The sequence below is a fragment of the Esox lucius genome, chromosome 5 (assembly GCF_011004845.1).
Source record: "Esox lucius isolate fEsoLuc1 chromosome 5, fEsoLuc1.pri, whole genome shotgun sequence".
Classification (NCBI taxonomy): Eukaryota; Metazoa; Chordata; class Actinopteri; order Esociformes; family Esocidae; genus Esox; species Esox lucius.
The window spans coordinates 6,334,455-6,356,889 of record NC_047573.1 but is presented as its reverse complement, the minus strand read 5'-3'; the positions used below and the strand labels follow the sequence as shown (position 1 = coordinate 6,356,889).

General features: G+C 43.3%; 1 protein-coding gene across 16 annotated transcripts in view; it reads right to left on the bottom strand.

Moving 5' to 3' along the window:
• The window catches only part of adgrb3 (adhesion G protein-coupled receptor B3), a 195,366-nt gene that overhangs the window by 79,912 nt on the left and 93,019 nt on the right, over positions 1-22,435 (bottom strand). For 13 of the 16 annotated variants that reach the window (XM_029119718.2, XM_029119722.2, XM_034292487.1 and 10 more), the window contains 5 exons: positions 15,592-15,756; positions 14,254-14,355; positions 12,821-12,942; positions 11,541-11,735; positions 5,861-5,929 (listed from right to left, as the gene is read on the bottom strand). In XM_029119718.2, coding sequence (XP_028975551.2) covers positions 5,861-5,929; positions 11,541-11,735; positions 12,821-12,942; positions 14,254-14,355; positions 15,592-15,756 — 653 coding nt within the window. Of the gene's footprint in view, positions 1-5,860; positions 5,930-11,540; positions 11,739-12,820; positions 12,943-14,253; positions 14,356-15,591; positions 15,757-22,435 lie in introns of all 16 variants that reach the window. The other 3 variants (XM_029119714.2, XM_029119721.2, XM_034292484.1) reach the window with 2 other exon arrangements.

Here is a 22,435-nt window from a genome sequence, read left to right as displayed (position 1 = left end):
CCTCAGACACACTGCATGTCTTTCTGTTCTTCACAGCAACAGACATCTAGTTTTGTCCTTCACAGCAACAGAAACACACCTCTAAACTGGTCCTCCAAACTGAAACTACATTTGGTGTGTAGATACCACACCATCCTTACAGGTGAGTAGACACCACACCATCCTTCCTGGTGAGTAGATACCACACCATCCTTCCTGGTGAGTAGATACCACACCATCCTTCCTGGTGAGTAGATACCACACCATCCTTCCTGCAGGCATCTGGAACAACCAACAACTACATGTCCAGTGATCAAGTCAAGCTTTCAGAAGAAAAAAAAGTTGGATTTTTAAAGAATGCATGAAAGAACAATCTATCAAGTACACACCTCGCTAAAAACAATATCTCATGGACCAACTGTGTTAATGTGAGAGACAGCTTTCCCACTCAGCTTTTTCCGTGTGGGTGTGTTCCTTGGCTACCTCTGCAGACATTGTGAATGTTAGTCATGCTCACAGGTTTATAGTGCAGGCCTGTTTAGAAACAAGGCAAAGCAACTAACAAGGTGCATCTCCCGGTCAGAGGTCATGGACAGGCCACTGTTTTAGAGAAAGACCTGTCAGATTGCGAGGACATCTCCTGTGCACAGCCCTCTTCAGATCACCCCACAGATGTTCACTTGTATTTAGGTCTGGGCTCTGGCTGGGCCATTCCAAAATGTTAATCTTCTTCTGGTGAAACCATACTTTTGTGGATTTGGATGTGGGCTTTGGGTCGTTGATGTGCTGAAAGGTGAACTTCCTCTTCATCTTCAGCTTTCTAATGGACTCCTGAAGATTTTGTGCCAAAATTGCCTGATATTTGGAACTGTTCATAATTCCCTCCATCCTGACTAAGGCCCCGGATCCAGCTGACGAAAAACAGCCCCAAAGCATGATGCTGCCACCACCATGCTTCACTGTGGGCATGTTGTTCTTTGGGTGATGTGGAGTGTTGTTTCTGCACCAAACATACTTTTTGGAATTATGGCCAAAAAGTTCAACCTTGGTTTCATCAGACCATAACACATTTTCCCATTCTTTTGGGAGACTTGATGTTTGTTTTTGCAAACTTTAGCCGGGCTTGGATGTTTTTCTTTGTAAGAAAAGGCTTCCGTCTTGCCACCCTACCCCAAAGCACATTCATATGAAGAATACGGGAGATTGTTGTCACATGTATCACACAGCCAGTACTTGCCAGAAATTCCTGCAGTTCCTTTAATGTTGCTGTAGGCCTCTTGGAATCCTGCCTGACCAGTTTTCTTCTCGTCTTTTTGTCACTGTGTTCCAAGGTATATCTAATGCTTTGGAAATTATTTTGTGCCCTTCTCCTGACTGATATCTTTCAACGAGGTCCCTCTGATGCTTTGGAAGCTCTCTACGGACCATGGCTTTTGCTCTGAGATGCAACTAAGAAAATGTCAGGAAAATCCTACTAGACAGTTGAACTTTATTTGTGATTAATCAGAGTCACTTTAAGTGATGGCAGGTGTGTAATGACTTCTATATAACATGAGTTTGAATGTGATTGGTTAATTCTGAAAACAGCCACATCCCCAATTATAAGAGGGTGCGCACACTTATGCAACCAGGTTATTGTAAGGTTTTTATATTTCATTTTTCCCCCTTGAAGATTTCAGTTTGTTTTTCAACTGAATTGTTGACATATAGGTCACATTAAAAGTGGAAAAAGTTCTGACGTGATTTATCTTCAAATCACAAAAACCAGGGGTGTGTAGACTTTTTATATCCCCAGTATGTGTGTAGATGGCCACAGCATTTCAATCGTTTGGATCCTTTCAACTGTAACGTGATCTGTGGACACAAATAAATACATTTTGTGTGTCATTTAGACACCCACTTCTGCATCTCAGCCAATGAATAAATAAACCGTGTCTCCAATTTTCAACAGCCTCCCAATCTGAAAGGGACAGTTTCGGCTTACTGTGTGTGTCTGAGGCAAATAATGGAGACGAATGTCACCAATCTCTCGTTAAATCACAGAAAAGTAATCAGAATATTTGGCATATTCTTTGGCCAACGTTTGGGGAATATTTGGGCAATTGTTATTAAGATTAGGTTGAGACAGAGTTCAAAGTTAGGGTAGGGTTTAGAGTAAGCATCTTTAAAAGCATTTTTTTTTTTTAAAGCCCATCAACATTGGTGTCTCCATTTAGACACCTACATAATGTGTGTGTGTTTGATTCGATTAAATAAGTTCTGTAGAGTGGAAATGTGAATCAGATATAAAACCGAAGACAGTTTGGGGTCTAGGAGCTGTCAAACACACACGCGCACACACAAACACACACACACACACACAGAAGGAAATGTGTCTGTCCCATTAGGATGCTGGAGGAACATGGAGGTACAGTTCATCAGTTCACTGGCTGACAGACAGACAGTTGGCCAGTCAGGCTGAGTCCCCCGAGAGGTGTCTCTCTGCTTAACATGTTCTCCATTGCAGGGTGTGTGTGTGTGTGTGTCAGTACCCTGACGGACAGAAGACACAAGCTGCCATGAGGACCCCCCCAGTTACAGCCCTGTGGAGAGACAGAGGAAGACTGGGGTGATAGGCAGAGAGACAGCAACCTGCTAGTCCCTATTTCTCTGCTTTACCTCTCAGCACCTCCCACTCTCGCCCGTTCTTAGAAGGGAATTACGACAAACTTCTAAGACTTGTCTACATTCATAAATCACTTGAAGTAGTTGTTTGACTGTCCTTGTGCACACAACTCTCTTAATGAAGTTTAAAGTGTCCTCCACTGACAGCTTGGGAGCTTACGGCACAGGACGTTGAGTTTTTGGAGGAGATGTTAGAAAAGGTGCATTTTTAAACCTGCGATGGACATTTATTACATAAAATGTACAAACCAGTTTCCAGAATTGTTGGGACGCAGTGTTAAATGCAAATAAAAATAGAATGTGCAAATAATTTAATCCCTATATTTAATTAAAAACAGTACAAAGACAACATATACAATGTTGAAGCTTAGAAATTTTGTTGTTTTTGGAAAAATACATGCCCATTTTTTATTTGATGCTGGCAACATGTTTCTAAAAAGGTTGGGACAGGGGCATGTTTACCACTGTGTTACATCACCTCTTCTTTTAACAACACTCTGTAAGTGTTTGGGAACTGAGGGGACCAATTGCTGTAGTTTTGAAAGTAAAATGTTTTCCCATTCTTGCTTGATGTTCGATTGCAACTGCTCAACAGTTCGGGGTCTCCTATGTTATATTTTTCGTTTCATAATGCGGCCAATGTTTTCAATGGGGGACAGGTCTGGACTACAGGCAGGCCGGTTTAGCACCCAGACTATTTTATTACAGAAACATTTTGTCGTAATACGTGCAGAATGTGGTTTGGAATTGTCTTGCTGAAATAAGCAAGGCCTTTCCTGAAAAAAGACGTATCTGGATGGCAGCATATGTTGCTCCAAAACCTGTATATATTGTTCAGCCATAGGCGGAAATCCCGGGGGGGACATGAAACCCCATCTAGGGAAAAACTATGATTTGTTCCCCCCAATATATCTGGTATATAGCTGATTATCGACACTTAATAGCGCATTTTCAAGTTTCAAATGATTGTGACCCCCCCACGCCCTTTGCCTCACAATGGTTTGACCCATTGCCCCCCCCACCCCAGCCCTCAGCAGTTGCACATCATACAAGTACAGTGGATGGGTGGGAATCTGACAGAATCTGTCGTTGGTGGCTGACTTTCAGTAAGTAGGATATGTTAGACATTTATAAGACACATTTAAGACACATTTAATACCATCACCGCTGCAATTAATAACAAGTCACTCTTTATGTTAGCTAGCGGTCAGCTGACGTTTGCTAGCAAGCCACAGAATCATCAACCACTGTTTTGCAGCTGTTTGAATTCGAGTCAATGAGAGAAATTTGCAATGTATGTAGTGCTGCTTAGCTGTCAAGGTGACAGTGTTTGTGTCTACCATCTGAAAGGCACTCAATGCAAGTAGCTATTGTGAGGTTAATCCAGCAAGTTTTATTTATGTTGGTAGGGTCCACACTCACAATAGCTGAATTTGCAGAGCTACAGTAGTGAGAAAAAACTGATGGCGCAAACTAAAACAGTATTACAAGTAATACTTTTGGTTTCCCCCTCAATAATTGCTCTTGAGAACATTTCATGTAATTGTCCCCTCCAAAGTTTATATCAGATTTTCAAATTCAAAGTGGGCATATTTTTTTATGTCTCTGTTTCAACATTTGATATGTTGTATTTGTACTATTTTCTATTGAATATATGGTTTAAATGATTTGTACAGCATTGCATTCTATTTTATTTACATTTTACACAGTGTCCTAATTTCTTCTGAAAACGGGGTTGTAAATGTAACACCATCGATTGGGTTTCCCCAGTGCTGTGTTTTCACCCTGACAGAACATTAGTTTTAAACAAAAATAATAGTTATTTCACAAAGTTCTATCAAATCGCTTTAGTGGAAGAAGAGCAAGATAACCAGGTGACGGAGTTGTCACGCTAGCTCCACCCTGAGTGGGAGAAATACGTGCATCGAAACACATTCCAGCAACACTTCCAGCAATTTATGAACTTCCTAGTTATTTCCCTTTCCAAACTTTCTACATATCTCTCTCTCTCTCCCCATTCCCCTCTTACTCCCTCTCTTTTTCTCTTCCGTCCCCATCTGTCTTTCTCTTCCTCGTCCCCCTTAGGTAAATTAAAGGGAAACAGAAAAACAGAGGGAAGAAAAAACATCTGAAATACTCCCTCTGACTATCTGGCTCAGCCAGGTGATCTAGTCTTTCTTTCCTTCTCTCCATCTCTCTCCATTTCTCTGTTTCTGTCTTTCTGTCTCTCTCCTCTCCCTCTTTATTTTCCTCCCTCCTCTTCCTCTCTGGAAAGCAGTAATTTGCCACTGCGGATGTCCTTTGTAGATTAGCGGTCTGTGGAGATGCTATCTAAGATGGTGGACCTTGTGCTGTGTGATTTCAGGGTACGGGTGAATCTTAAAGTAAAGTGCCGGTTTCTGAAGCTAGAGTGGCCACTTCTCATCCCTGCAACTCAGTCATGATGACAGGAGAAATGACTGGATGAAAACTCATGCAGCTAACTATAAAACCCCTGAGGCAGGAACAGAGATAAAAATGAGAGGACCATTAACTTCCAGCACATTCTATTTTCCAGAAAGCATCTGATGAGTGTCAATAGCTATATTTCCCGTATATAAAAATAGATAATGTACATATATAATAAATATATGTTACACATTTATATGTACATGTGTGTCCTCCAAGAGCTAGAATAAGACATTCTTGCTCCAGCGATTAGTCATTCTAATAAGTGACTATTATTAAAGCAAAGAAAAATCCTCAGGGTTTTTCACAATTATGTAATTATGAAATCCAGCACCAACTCTGGTTTCCATGGTCTGACTGTTTCTAGGGAAAAAGAACAAACGTCAAAACGTCATCTCCAGTGGCTGTGCTCCCGGCTGCCCCCGGGTGGACCAGGACGGTATTACATCTCCGGACAGGCACAGGCGCACAAGCCAAACTAACGACAATTAACAGGACAACAAGTACCTCGAAGCAGGTTGCGCAAGGGCTGATGTAGGATCAAGTTCCTCCTGTTAGTCGCCTAAAGGCGCCCGAGACCAAACTCGTCCTATATCATTACTCTGAGAAAACTCATGCAGACGACCACATGGACCTCGTGACTCTGCTTGGTGTTGGTGTCTGCGGTCGTTTATTCGACTTGGCTGCATTCAATTCCAGAAGCATAGCACCCAATCAGCCCACTGCGAGGGCATTCAATTATGTATGGAGCTCACTGCCGAGTGTTTACCTGTTGTGCGTCCTCCCATTTCTCCCTGTTCTCCTCCTCCAGGAGGTTGCTGATGATCTGAAAGAAGTTCTGTAGGGAGAAGAGGGGGGGGGGGGCATGTGTGAATGATATTGACTCAGAAAAGCTAATGCCCTCCTCCCCAAACACACACATGTACACAGTCTAGCAGGCACATTGTCACGCGCGCATACACACACACACACACAAACACAAACACACACACACACACACACAGAAACACACAATCCAGGCCTCCTTTATATATAACAATAAAATAAGGAGCAGAAAAAGATGATGTTCAGGGTATTAAACACCACACTATGGACGTAGATGATGTTCAGGGGTACTTAACACCACACTATGGACAGAGAAGATGTTCAGGGGCACTTAACACCACACTATGGACAGAGAAGATGTTCAGGGGCACTTAACACCACACTATGGACAGAGAAGATGTTCAGGGGTACTTAACACCACACTATGGACAGAGAAGATGTTCAGGGGCACTTAACACCACACTATGGACAGAGAAGATGTTCAGGGGTACTTAACACCACACTATGGACAGAGAAGATGTTCAGGGGTACTTAACACCACACTATGGACAGAGAATATTGTTCAGGGGTACTTAACACCACACTATGGACAGAGAAGATGTTCAGGGGTACTTAACACCACACTATGGACAGAGAAGATTGTTCAGGGGTACTTAACACCACACTATGGACAGAGAAGATGGTCAAGAACTGCTCCATAACAGGTATACTAGAGGATCTATGCATGTACAGCTCCTCAGTGGAAACTACGATTCAACCCCAGCATGCTCTATTCCAACATTATCTACCCTTCACCTATCTCCCATTATCCCCTACTATCTCCCATTATCCCCTACTATCTCCCATTATCCCCTACTATCTCCCATTATCCCCTACTATCTCCCAGTATCTCCTAGAATCTCCCAGTATGTCCTACTATCTCCCAGTATGTCCTACTATCCCCCAGTATCTCCCACTATTTTGTGCTATCTCCTACTATCTCCTTCTATCTCATGCTATCTCCTTCTATCAAATATTACCTCCTTCTATCTCATGCTATCTCCTACTATCCACTATTATCTCCTAGTATCCTCTACTCTATCTCCCAGAATTCTCATGGGTAAAATGGGAGGAGACTCTGTAAAGACGTCTTTCTAATTAGTTCTGCTCTCTGGGCTGCTGTCTAAAAAAAAGAGCATCTCTCAGTAATTAGAGTCAGGAACACCCAGGCTGGTTATCAAATGGCACCCTCTAGTTATTGCACCCTATTCCCTAGTTACTGCAGCCTATTCCCTAGTTACTGCACCCTATTCCCTAGTTACTGCACCTTATTCCCTAGTTACTGCACCCTATTCCCTAGTAACTGCACCCTATTCCCTAGTTACTGCACCCTATTCCCTAGTTACTGCACCCTATTCCCTAGTTACTACACCCTATTCCCTAGTTAGTTTCTACTGAAAATAAATGAACTCTACTGTGTGGGGAGCCATATCAACGCTACAGATAAGGAGACAGAATATTATGGAATTTGCCGTGCTTCTGGGAACCCCTGTAGCTCACACAAACACACACACACACACACACACACAACAACAACAACACACACATCACACAGCAGGGGTAATTGGAGATCAGGCCTGCAGTGGTAATTGGGTCAGTCCTGTCAGAACTCTGGCCCTGTTACTGTATGTGTGTGTGTCCACGGCTGGCCACTCTCCCTTGACACAGGCTATCTTGTTTTCTACTTGAATGCTTATGCTCCCTCTGGTGGTAATGTGCTCACTTCAACACTGCATTATCGCACACACACACACACACACTGAACACCCAAAACACACTCAGAAAAAAACACAGAGGAAGCAGCAGGCACTAGCTTTGTGTCAGACAGACTTTAGCGCCGCATTAATAAACACACACACAGACATTGTGCGCACACACACACACACACACATCACACACCTACGCACACTGAGAGACTTAGTGGCAGGCGCTAGCGTTGCATCAGACACACAGACAGCCCTGACCAGGGACCAGACAAAGGAACAACAGCCAGCCTGACAACGACACCACTCGTGGTGAGGTCACACATGATCTTAGTGGGGCTGAATCTCCTTCGTCCTGTTAACACAGACAGAACAATGCCAGCGCCCTGAACTACGTCACAGACAGTTGGGAGGAGGGAGACTGACGAGGGAGGAGGACAGATTTATTAGGGGGGGGGAGCGGGAGTGGAGAGAAAGAGAGAGGACGGGGAGGAAAGACAGAGGGAAAAGCAAGAGGGGACAGGAGGATGGGAGAGCAGCTTGAGGGAGGTACGATGGAGAGGTAATCTGAGGACATTGGCGGTTTTGGCGGAGAGCTCTCTGATACAACAGAGCAGCCATAATAGAGCTTTTTCTGTCCATGTGCCAGTTTGGCCAAACTGCATTAGAAACTACCGCCATTTAACACAGCTTTCACACACCACCACCACGTGGAAAACTAGCCAATGATTGTATGTTACAGTAAATATGATGATGAAAAATGTAGCTTCAGACAACATAATAACTGATACTGCACAGAAATCCAGACAATAGCCTTTTTTTCTCTGTTTCCATTTCAGGCATTTAGCACTGAGAGTGTATAAATCTGCTCCTGTTTGGGTCGAAGCCGGAAACACATGATCAAAGACTGACAATGACTTGATCATTTAAATCAGATGTTAAGTGCTTCAGCAATATTGTCCTCTCACAGTTTTGAACTGGGGCAACACCTCCAACCCAGGACACCACTTTACAACGTACACACAAGTTGCTCCAGCAAACACGGTGCCATTTCATCAGCGTTATGGGTAGCAGTGAGTATATGGCACACTGTTCTACTATTCCCCTACACACAACACTACTCATACTATACTGTCCTACTATTCCCTTACACACAACACTACTCATACTATACTGTACTACTATTCCCTTACACACAACACCACTCATACTATACTGTCCTACCATTCTCTTACACACACCCCTACCAATACTACACTGTCCTACTATTCCCCTACACACAACACTACTCATACTATACTCTCCTACTATTACCAAGCACATAAAGCATTATGGGTAGCAGTGAGTATATGGCAAACTGTCCAACTATTCCCCTACACACAACAGTACTCATACTATACTGTCCTACTATTCCCTTACACACAATACTACTCATACTATACTGTCCTACTATTCCCCTACACACAACACTACTCATACTATACTGTCCTACTATTACCCTACACACAACACTATTCATACTATGCTGTCCTATTCCGTTACACACAACACAACTCATACTATACTGTCCTCTTATTCCCCTACACAAAAACTACTCATATTATACTGTCTTACCATTCCCCTACACACAACACTATTCATACCATACTGTCCTACTATTACCCTACACACAATACTATTCATACTACGCTGTACTACTATTCCCTTACACACAACACTACTCATACTACCCTGACCTACCACTCCCTTACACACAACACTACTCATACTATACTGTCCTACTTTCCCTTACACACCACCCTACCCATACTATACTGTCCTACTATTCCCCTACACACAACACTATTCATACTATACTGTTCTACTATTCCCCTACACACAACACTATTCATACTATGCTGTCCTACTATTCCGTTACACACAACACAACTCATACTATACTGTCCTCTTATTCCTCTACACACAAAACTACTCATACTATATTATCCTCTTATTCCCTTACACATAAACTACTCATATTATACTGTCTTACTATTCCCCTACACACAACACTACTCATACCATACTGTCCTACTATTACCCTACACACAATACTATTCATACTATGCTGTACTACTATTCCCTTACACACAACACTACTCATACTATACTGACCTACTACTCCTTTACACACAACACTACTCATACTATACTGTCCTACTTTTCCCTTACACACCCCCCTACCCATACTATACTGTCCTACTATTCCCCTACACACAACACTACTCATAATATACTTTCCTACTATTCCCCTACACACAACACTACTCATACTATACTGTCCTACTATTACCCTACAAACAACACTGATCGTACTAGGCTGTACTACTATTCCCTTACACACAACACTACTCATAATATACTGATCTACTACTCCCTTACACACAACACCACTCATACTATACTGTCCCACTTTTCCCTTACACACCCCTCTATCCATACTATACTGTCCTACTATTCCCCTACACACAACACTACTCATACTATACTGTCCTACTATTACCCTACAAACAACACTATTCATACTAGGCTGTACTACTATTCCCTTACACACAGCACTACTCATAATATACTTTCCTACTATTCCCCTACACACAACACTACTCATACAATACTGTCCTACTATTCCCTTACACACAATGCTACTCATACTATACTGTACTACCATTCCCTTACGCACAACATAATATTGCCCTCTTATTCCACTACACAACACTACTCATACTTTGCTGTCCTACTATTCCGTTACACACAACACATCTCATACTATAATGTTCTCTTATTCCTCTACACACAACACTACTCATACTATATTATCCTCTTATTGTCCTACACATAAACTACTCATACTATACTGTCCTACTATTACCCTACACACAATACTATTCATACTATACTGACCTACTACTCCCTTACACACAACACCACTCATACTATACTGTCCTACTTTTCCCTTACACCCCCCCCTACCCATACTATACTGTCCCACTATTCCCCTACACACAACACTACTCATACTATACTGTCCTACTATTACCCTACACACAACACTATTCATACTATGCTGTCCTAATATTCCCTTACGCACAAATACTATACTCTCCTACTATTACCAAGCACATAAACTACTCATATTATATTGTCCTACTGTTCCGCTACACACAATACTACTCATACAATATTGTTCTACTATTCCCCTACACACAACACTATTCATACTATACTGTCCTCTTTTTCCTCTACACACAACACTACTCATACTATACTGTCCTCTTATTCTCCTACACATAAACTACTCATATTGTACTGTCCTACTATTCCCCTACACATAACACTACTCATACTATACTGTCCTACTATTAACCTACAAACAACACTATTCATACTAGGCTGTACTACTATTCCATTACACACAACACTTCTCACACTATACTCTTCTACTATTACCAAGCACATAAACTACTCATATTATACTGTCCTACTGTTCCGCTACACACAACACTATTCATACTATACTGTCCTCTTTTTCCTCTACACACAACACTACTCATACTATACTGTCCTCTTATTCTCCTACACAACACTACTCATACAATATTATCCTCTTATTCTCCTACACACAACACTACTCATATTATATTGTCCTACTATTCCCCTACACACAACACTACTCATACTATACTGTCCTACTATTCCCTTACACACAACACTACTCATATTATACTGTCCTACTATTCCTTTGCTCACAACACTACTCATACTATACTGTCCTACTATTCCCCTACGCACAACACTACTCACCAGCCCCCCTGTCTATGCAACACCACACAGCCATACGCTCACCTGAACATCGTCAGAGCTTGGTTCGTAGCTGGCCCTTTTGAAGGTATCCGTCACATTTCTTAGTATCTCCACAGAGGACAGCAAGTCTCCAGCGTAGAAGTTCCTTCTCTGGGTGAGGTCCAGCAGGGTTTTGGTCACCTGAGACATCCCGTCGCCCGCCAGCTTCCTCTGACCATTTGCTAGGTGGCCCTGGACCTCCAGAAGAAGAAATGAACTGTGAGACCTAAATTGCTCTATATCCTACTGTATATTACTAGAATTTACCACAGCACTGTTACAATATTACCAAAGATTTACTAGCACATTATTATTACATTTTTCACCAAAGTATTGCAACTGCATTTCTACATCATTAGAACAATATTACTACAGTATTATTACCACCTGAGTGGGTGGCCATGTTAGTAAGAGGGCTGGGCAGGCTTCACTACCATTAACAAACCACTAAAACACGTTCCATATATAGGAAAAGGGGTCATAGGTTTCCAACTATATACACACAGAAGACAACCAATGTCTGAAAAAATATCTGCACCCTCCCTTTAAGTCTTTCTTTACACCTCCCCTTTTTATCCAAATGTATTTCTGTCCCAAAATATGTTTAATAGGATTAAACCCACTGTTGACTGAAATGTGAAAAAGAGGAAGAGTAGATAGAGAGAAAGTGCACTTCAGTGGAGCGATGACATTTTCCATGACTGGAACGTGTTAATAGCATGACTGCAGCATTCAGCTTTTAATCTGCGCCATTTCTCCCCATTCAAATGTTTGCTTTTTAAAATCTTTATTATTCAGTATAATTCTATTTGGTCCAATTTGGTCCTGCCTCTAATCTGTTCTGGGTCAGGTAATGACGGAGAGAGTCTTTAAAAGACTAAGCCCCTATTAATTATGTAATTCATCCAACACCAACTTGCTCTGAGAAAAGCAAAAACACACATTAACACAACAAAGTGTTGCTTAGCAACCAATGAGGGTGGACAATCAACGGGGGGACGGCCGTGGGGCCAGGAGGTCTAAAACCAAACGCACGTAAGAGTTAGCGAGGACCGCACATTACGCGTCGATAGCGTCGCAAAAACTGCGTTTTAATTCGCCCCCCCCCCCCCTATTGAAAGTAATTCATCTTCGGCTGCAGTGCGGCTGGTTACATCGATTCACACCCCCTGCAAAGGGAGTGCACTATTCAACCCCCCCCCCCCCCCCCCATCCCACAAAGACATAACCCGGGAGGGAAGGTGAGTGCAGGAAGAGAAGAGAATGGAGGCCAATACACCTACTGAGGATAGACCTACTGATTGCTGCAGGTATCTATATTCATTGGTTATGCAGCGGGCATAGCTGGGAGGCTCCCAATACGCCACGCCGCGATGATCCAGAGAGCAGCGTCGACTAGTGGTACCTGTGGGAGAGGGGGGAGAGAGATAGGGGAGGGGTGAGACCAGGGGTGACGATAGATGGAAGGGAAGAGGGTGAAGGACAGAGAGAATAAAGGGAAGAGGGTGTGAGACGTTGGAGGAGCGGAATGGGGGAGAGATATCCAGCGAGGGAGGAAAAAAAAGGAATGAGCACGGCATCCGAGAAAGGAGGAGAGAATAGACAGGGAGCGGACAGAGGGCAAGAATGAGAAGGAGATTAGGACACAAAGAGGAGGAGAGCGGGAGGGGGAGTCGAGAAAGGGACGAGGCAAATTAGGAAAGGGAGCGGGAGGGAAGGGAGACCAGGGAGAAAGAGATGAGTACTTGTTCATGGGAGACATATTTTCCTTGTTTAATGTCCCCAAGCCCCCTCGTCTTCCCGGTGGAGTTTAGGAGGCTGAACAGGCTTCATCATACATGCCCTCAACGCGTAATGGTGCATATGGCAAAGATCAGAAAAAACAACCGTGAAAAAATATCATTGGGGTTTATATGCTTAATCTTACAAATATTATCAAAATCTGACCTTTAATTGAAGTGAAACTGTAAAACAAAATACTTATGTCATGTTTTATTAGGTTTTAGTATCTTTTTGGAAACATTAGGTTCCCACATTCACATATAGACATGGATCTCACACACACAAACACACAAACGACACACACATTCCTTTCCTTGACACCGAAACCACCCGGTCCTGTTTTTCTTCTCTTTTCACAGCTCAGAACTCAAGTGTGGGCCAAAGCGTTTGTCCCAAATGACACACTACTCCCTATAGGCACTGGTTAAAACCCCTACACTACACAGGAAATAGGGAGCCATTTGAGACACACGCCTCCATCACGTTTCAATTTGCCACCCTCTCCAGTGGTTGGATAGGGGAATCAAAGCCTGAGAGAGGTGGGGACTGTAAGGCTGCTTTCACTGGAAACAGTTTCCCAGTGTCCCAGAATTCAGACAGAAAATCATAGCCAGTTATCAGACCCGGCGCCCACGTCACGGACGAACCAACCAACACACCACCGAGACCTCCATGGAGAACAGGAGTGGGAAAAAGAGATAGGGCAGGAGGGGAGAGAGAAAGAGGAGGAGCGGAGAAGTGGAGGAGGAAAAGGAGAAGGGCGTGGAGGAGAAGAGGTGGAGAAAAAGGGCAAATGGGTGGAGGAGAGGGAGGGAGGAGCAATTGTGGGCAGAGGAGTCGGCGGAGTAGGAAGAGATGGAGGAGGAGAGGAGGTGCATAAGGAGGTGGGGGATGTGGAGGGTTGGAGGAACAGAAAACAAACTAGCAATGTTACCTGTGGCATTGGAAGGACACCTGTTGAAGGCCAGCTCCCCTGACGGTGTTCTCCTCCACATCATGGACACGGCATGGTCCTCGGGGCAGATCTCATACGGCGCTGGTGCGGGAAAACAGTGGACAAACCAACGGCTGGGTCACTGCTGGGTTATGAACCCACACTACTCCCGGCTTGGGCTCTTGAAAGCACACGGGAATGCAGCGCTTTTCAAATTTGGTTTAATTTCTGAATTGACTGGATCTGAAACGGAACTGACCCGAGTAACTGCTTCTATCATGTGCAAAGGACTAAGTGTGAAGTTCTGTACAAACATACCCTAACTACTGTTTACATTAATATGGAGCATAGAAAAAAACTGGACAATCTACTGGATTAAGAAAGGATCCTAAGAACAGGATTAAGATAAGGATTAAGTAAGGACCCTAAAACATTTCAAACCGAGTAATTTTCAGCACCCTAGAGGCCATTCCTTTAACCAGGAAGAATACTGTCTCTGTTTGTGTGATTTCTTGGCCACATATGTTGTTTACTGGGTCATCTTCCTCCCTTGCTGTGTACTTCCTGTGGCAGTCAAAAGTGCCTTTGTAATCTGCTGGCTTTGGGTTGTCAAGATACACCACAATGTTGTCTGCATGTCTGCTGGCTTCTTCAGTGCTTATTCCAACAACAGAAACAATGACACTCTTTACAAAGCCATCGTAGTCTAACCAAATCTTGAATTTGCATTAATCGCTGTGGTAGCGAATGGTCTCCATGGAGATTCAAACAAGTGGATGGATCATGGCCATCAATTAATGTGAAGATATTCATCACACATACAGATAAAACAGCTCTTTATTCTCTCTCTCTCGCGCTCTCTGTCTCTCTCTTTATGTCTCTCATTAAATCTCATTATCTCTACTCGCTCTCGCACACCCCCCCCTCCTCTCACAGCATGAGTCTGTGATTTGGAAAGCTGTTCTGGCCATTTTAGTTTTTGATTGTAACCTGACAGTATCCTGTGAATGTCTTATGGGTTTTACACAACGGTTCGACTTTAACGTGAACCAAAACGAAAGGTTCTATCACTTTGCGACGAGATCCATTTTTAAATCGCAGATTGCAGCTTTCAAGGCTACGTATTTTTTCTGCTAAAGCTGAGCTGCCTACTCTCTGCTTTATGTAAAGCTTATCCTTTCCTCCCACAGACACAGGAACGCACAGCACTCTTGCATAGCGTAGAGGGAGGTAATTACCTTCACACCACATTCAACCTCCTTCTCCTCTATTTGACCACATCTTCTATTTAATTGACTCCTGCAGTGTCAGTTATGTCAGTTATCACATTACTGTTACCTGGGCATCGTTGGTCACTGCACTTGCGGACTTCCTCTCCTGTGCCCTCGCACTGTTGCCCGGTGACTGCTGCCCCCTGGCATACCCTCGCCCGCCTCTGCCAACCCCCGTCACATGATTTGGAGCAGCCACTCCAAGGCCCCCAGGGATTCCACTGGCCGTTGGCTGGGGAAAGAGACATAACCCAATTAAACCCCTTGCCGTGGGCTAAGAAGCAGGTACGAGTGAATTACTGTTCAGCAACTGTTCATTAGCCTGATTGCTAACAAAACAAAACAGGTACCTGACCAATGTAAGTCTGATTTTTTTTTTTTTATACATATTCACTGAATTATAGCATAGGCAATCAATGGAATTCAAGTATTTTTGCAGGATGCTAGTTATTCAAACACATGTAAAATGATGATGATCACTGTTACAAATAATACAGACCTCTCTGAAAACACATAGAGCTCCTCTGGTGATCTTATTACTGTATTTATTGGCATAATAAGAGTTCATAAACATAACTGATAATTCACAAATACTTGTAGGTGTAATAGCAGCGACCACACAGTGTTTCCAGAATTACCTATAATTACTTAGAATATGAGTAAAGCAGTCATCCTTTCAAATTTATTTTTTTAAATTAATGTTAAAATACATATTTTCTGTGTTGCAATGGTGTGTGCAGTTAATTCTATAAAGTATCTTGATATCTAACCTGCTCTCTCAAAGGTACCACCCCAAAGAGAATTTGAAACTGCCTCTCACAATCTCCCAGACGAAAATTCTGTTCTCCCATAACATCACTTATTCATGATTTATGTCATCGCTTATCATATCAGAAGGCAATAAAAATGTCATAACAATCTAGTTCACACCTGTTGTGATTTGTGAACAACACATAGAGTGCCATAAACAAGAATTGGACACCATTCGGATCTATTTATTGATTTTTTTTTTACACAAAATGCTGTCAGTTCTTCAAATAAAACCTTATTTCATATAAAAAAAAATAAATGCATGAACAAATAACCCATCATTTTGCTCCCCTGTGAAAAAAACTGTGCCCTTACACTCTGTAAATAAATGTGCCACCTTTGACGACAAGAACTTCAGTCAAACTACTCCTATAGTTGTTGATAGGTCTCTCTCATTGCTGTGGAGGAATTTTGGCCCACTCTCACACAGATCTGAACATTGACTTGCTTGTGTATTTTGGATTCTTCTTGGCTGCCTGACCCTGGGGCTCTTCAGCTTGAGCAGACATTGTGCTTTAGGCTTCTCTGACACATCACAGAATTCATGGTTTCTTCAATGACGGCACATTATTCAGGTCCGGAGGCAGAAAACTTCCTGAAAACATCCAATTCCACCACCTTTCAGGACCATCTTGCAAAACAACACCACCTTTCAGTTACGTCTTGCAAAACAACACAGCGTTCCACAGAACTGATTTGGACCAATCATGATTGACCATCAGTGGTCAATCATGTGGTCAGTCAGTATTGATCCCATATCTGTGGTCAATCATGTGGTCAGTCAGTATTGATCCCATATCAGTGGTCAATCAGTATTGATCCCATATCAGTGGTCAATTATGTGGTCAGTCAGTATTGATCCCATATCAGTGGTCGATCAGTACTGATCCCATATCAGTGGTCAATCATTTGGTCAATCAGTTTTGATCCCATATCAGTTGTCAATCATGGCAATGGTAGTGTGTTTTCATCATGCTTTCTGCCTCTAGGGTCCATTATTAATTAATCAAACATCAAATTTCTTTACACTAGGGTCCTCTCCTAGTTTTGTCTCCTCCTCTACTTGGTCTTGTGTCCTTTCTTAGTCTCTCATCTCCGCCTGTCCTCTCCTTATGTCCTATCTTGTGTCCTCTTCTTGTCTGCTGATTGGAAAAGGCTTGACAGTTCAACTATGTGCTGGCACCAGCTGCTTCTCATTAGGTTGCCTTTGTTCAGGTCATTCAGATTGGAGTGATGAAGGGCAGGAAATTAGTCAATGATGGAGTTATAAACAATGGGGAAGTTATTGACCCTGACCAATCTTCTTGTGGAAGCCATCTCCTGCCCACAACATCCAATCGCATGTCAGTAAATCTGACACATGACCAATAAGAAATCCATCATTATTTTCTTTTACCACCAGCCAGCCGGTCTTTGAGTTTCTGTTATGTGACTTGACCTCTGAGACACCACATCGACTTTGAACATCGTATTTGCAACGTCTCCCTCAGGATGCAGTTATGCAATGATGTGTATCTTCAGCTCCTATCTACAGACAAAGTCAGCTGGATGACACAAGTAGGTAGTGGGACAGCCCGTCCCATATCCCTCACTCCATTCCCTTTCCAGGGCGCTACTGCCAGATGTCCCGTGGTAAAAAGAAGCGCACTACCCACGGAAAAGGGTGCAATTAGGGAGGGAGCCATGGGCATATTTTATGGTACCTGGAGATATAGTAAAAAAAAAACATAGCTTTTGGCAGAATTACCCAGATTCAATTAATACAATTAAGATGATAATACCAGCAATAATCTGGAATATGTACATTTTTATGGCACGGACTGGCTGGCATGAGGCTGTGATCATAACACTCCTCACTTTGCCAGAATGAAAATGCGCTTTATGATAAAGTTTTCCAAAGCAGCTGCATGTTTTATGTCTTTTTAATGAACCCAGTAAAATCCAGCAGAAGAAAAAAACAGATGCTCCCTCTCAGCTAACCAGTAAATCCCAGGGCCTTGAAAGGTACAACAACCCCAGGCAGAGTGGGAGTGCACTCCTCCTTTTCATTTCTCCATCCACATATCCCTCCAACATCTCTCCATTTGACCTGTATGTACCTGTTCACACACACACACACACACACACACATCCAAGGACTAACCTCAGTGGGTGTCTGAAAGGATTCCAAACCTGTTCATTAACCAATGTACCAGTCCATTCACAGTTAATGTGCTCTAAATGGTGCTCTTTCCTACTGTTCTAGAACATCGGTATAATCGAGGGAGTTTGGGATTCTCGATTGTGATTGGCTGAAAGTGGTGGTGTATCAGTCAATATACCATAAGTAGGAAACAAAGCCAGTTGTTTTAGTGCCTTCATTGATTTCCAAGAACAGTCCTAAGGTTTAGCTTCATGACCTACCCACTTTACCCCTTGTGCCTAATAGGTGTATATACAGCTCCGGGAAAAAAATAAGAGACAACAGTCTCTTATTTTTTGAAAAGGAAAGTTTTGAGAGAGGAAAAGAAGCGTTCAGTTTGCTGTGGTCTCTTAATTTTAAACCTTCTGTCCCTCACACATATATTATTAGGAACACCATACTAATACTGTGTTTGACCCCCTTTCGCCTTCAGAACTGCCTTAATTCTACGTGGCATTGATTCAACAAGGTGCTGAAAGCATTCTTTAGAAATGTTGGCCCATATTGATAGGATAGCATCTTGCAGTTGATGGAGATTTGTGGGATGCACATCCAGGGCACGAAGCTCCCGTTCCACCACATCCCAAAGATGCTCTATTGGGTTGAGATCTGGTGACTGTGGGGGCCATTTCAGTACAGTGAACTCATTGTCATGTTCAAGAAACCAATTTGAAATGATTCGAGCTTTGTGACATGGTGCATTATCCTGCTGGAAGTAGCCATCAGAGGATGGGTACATGGTGGCCATAAAGGTATGGACATGGTCAGAAACAATGCCCAGGTAGGCATTTAAACGATGCCCAATTGGCACTAAGGGGCCTAAAGTGTGCCAAGAAAACTTCCCCCACACCATTACACCACCAGCCTGCACAGTGGTAACAAGGCATGATGGATCCATGTTCTCATTCTGTTTACGCCAAATTCTGACTCTACCATCTGAATGTCTCAACAGAAATCGAGACTCATCAGACCAGGCAACATTCTTCCAGTCTTCAACTGTCCAATTTTGGTGAACTCATGCAAATTGTAGCCTCTTTTTCATATTTGTAGTGGAGATGAGTGGTACCCGGTGGGGTCTTCTGCTGTTGTAGCCCATCCGCCTAAAGGTTTTTGGGAATCATGGACACCACGTCCTCCAGACTAAAGAGGAAAGGGACCATTCGGCTTGTTATCTGCGTACAGTTCAGAAGCCAGGATCCGTGATGGTCTGAGGGTTTTTTAGTGCACATGGCATGGGTGACTTGCACATCTGTGAAGGTACCATTAATCCTGAACAATATATACAGGTTTAGGAGCAACATAGGTTGCCATCCAGCAACGTGTTTTTCAGGGAAGGCCTTGCTTATTTCCAGAAGACAATGCCAAACCACATTCTGCACAAATTCAAACAGCATGGCTTTGTAGTGAAAGAGACCGTTTGCTAAACTGGCCTGCCTTCAGACCAGACCTGTCAACCATTGAAAACATTTGGCGTATTATGAAACAAAAGTAGATCCCGAAATGTTGAGCAGCACAAATCCTAATTCAAGCAAAAATTTGAAAACATTTCACTTTCAAAACTACAACAATAGGCCTCCTCAGTTCCCAAACGCTTACAGAGTGTTGTTAAAAGAAGAGGCGACGCAGCACAGTGGTAAGATTGCCCCTATCCCAACTTTTTTGAAACACTTTGCCGGCATCAAATTCAAAATGGGTATGTATTATTTCCAAAAACAATAATATTTCTCAGTTTCAACATGTTGTCCGTGTGCTATTTTCAAATACAGGGATAAATGATTTGCACATCATTGCATTTTGTTTTTATTTCCATTTTACACAGCATCCCAATTTATTTGAAAATTGTGTTGTATATAGTGACGGCGCCCTGCTCACCGGGCCTAAACACGGTAAAGAGGATGCAACGTGGAGAGGGACAGAACGTTCCGGATCGGACATACGGTAGAACACAGAAAAGAAAGTGTGCGGGAGGGTCAGGAATGTTCTGGAAGGTTCTAGGGATGATAGCACTGTCTGGGGAATGAGCGGGGGGATTTAGACATCACCCAGGAGAGATAGGAAAGAGAATACATGAAAGCAAAATGTGTTTCTCCAATTCTCCATGGAAGGGGTCAACTGAGGGCCCCAAGGCCGCTGATGTGAGGTCCCAAAAGACAGCGAGTTCCAGCAAAATCTGCCAGAAGCCTTTTAGTTTTCATGACTACTACAAAGTGTCATTTCTGGTAATAAACGCCTCCAGGCACCTCACCTGTGACTCGAGCGCTTTATACCCGGTATAATACACAAATATATACAGTATACTGTATATATATAATGTACACACATACACTGAACAGCCAAAACATTATGACTTACTCACAGGTGAAGCAAATAACGTTGATCATCTCCTAACAAAGACATATGTCAAGTTCTGGGTAGATTAGATGGTAAGCAAACAATCAGTTCTCATAATCAACATGTTGGATGCAGGAGAAATGGGCAGGAGTTTAGAATTGAGTGACTTTGGGCCACATTGTCATGGCCAGACGATTGGGTCAGAGCATCTTTGAATGGGCAAGGCTTGTGGGGTGCTCCCAGTCAACAGTGGTGAGTACCTATCGAGTACCTAGCGACAGGGGTCTGAGGAAGGACAAACCACAAACTGGCAACAGGGTGTTGGGTGCCCAAGGCTCATCGATGCGCAAGGGCAACGAAGGCTGTCCCATCAGGTAAGATCTGACAGACCTATTGTGCCACAAGTCACAACATTTTTCAACGACGGTTACGGGAGGAATGTGTCACAACGCACAGCGCATCACACCCTGCTGTGTTTGGGGCTGCGTTGCCACAGACCGGTCCGATTGCCCATGATGACCCCTGTCCAACATTGAAAGCACCTACAATTGGCATGTCAGCGTCGGACATGAATCTTGGAGCAGTGGAAGAAGGTGGCCCGGTCTAATGAGTCACGTTTTCTCTTACGTCGCGTGGATGGCCATGCACATATGCCGTTTACTTGGGGAAGTGATGGCACCAGGATACACTGTGGAAAGATGACAAGCCGGACGAGGGAGTGTGATGCTCTGGGCAATGTTCTGCTGGGAAACTCTGGGTCCGGGCATTCATCTGGACATCAATTTGACATGTGCCACCTACCTAAACATCGTTGTAGACCAGGTACATCCCTTCATGGCAATGGTATTCCCTGATGACAGAGGCCTCCTTCAGCAGGATAATGGGCCCTGCCACACTGCACACATTGTTCAGGAATGGTTTGAGAAACATGATGACGATGAAGAGTTCAAGGTGTTGCCCTGCTCTCCAAATTCCCCAGATTTCAATCTGATTGAGCATCTGTGGGATGTGCTGAACCAACAAATCTGATCCACTGCGGCTCCACCTCGAAACGTACAGGACTTGAAGGATTTGCTGCTAATGCCTTGGTGCCAGACACCAGAGGACACCTTCAGTGGTCTTGTAGAGTCCATGCCTCGGCGGGTTGGCACTGTTTTGGCAGCACGCAGAGGACCAACAGCATATTAGGCAGGTGGTCATAATGTTTTGGCAGTGTATATAGGGCAGGGTCTTTAACATATTCATTGCTCATGATGTTGTCTTTATGTAACACTAACAAAGTCATATTCTCATTATCCAGCCTGAAATGCCTCCACCCACGCTCTGGAGTATTTCTGGCAACACGAGTCGGCTATGACGTAGTCAGGAGCGTTGCTGTGTACTTGTCGGTGTGTGTCTTTGCAACTTTAATTGCAGAGGTTACATACATACTCTGGTGGTTCTGTATCAAGAAGTACAGCAATCGATTTCACGCCGCGTCTTTCGCATTGTGATTTCAGGAGCGGCTTGGCGTCGGCGATACAGCAAAAATGACACCAGGATGGTGCAGAGGAACCGTAAAAATGATTGCGATGATCATGATAATGAT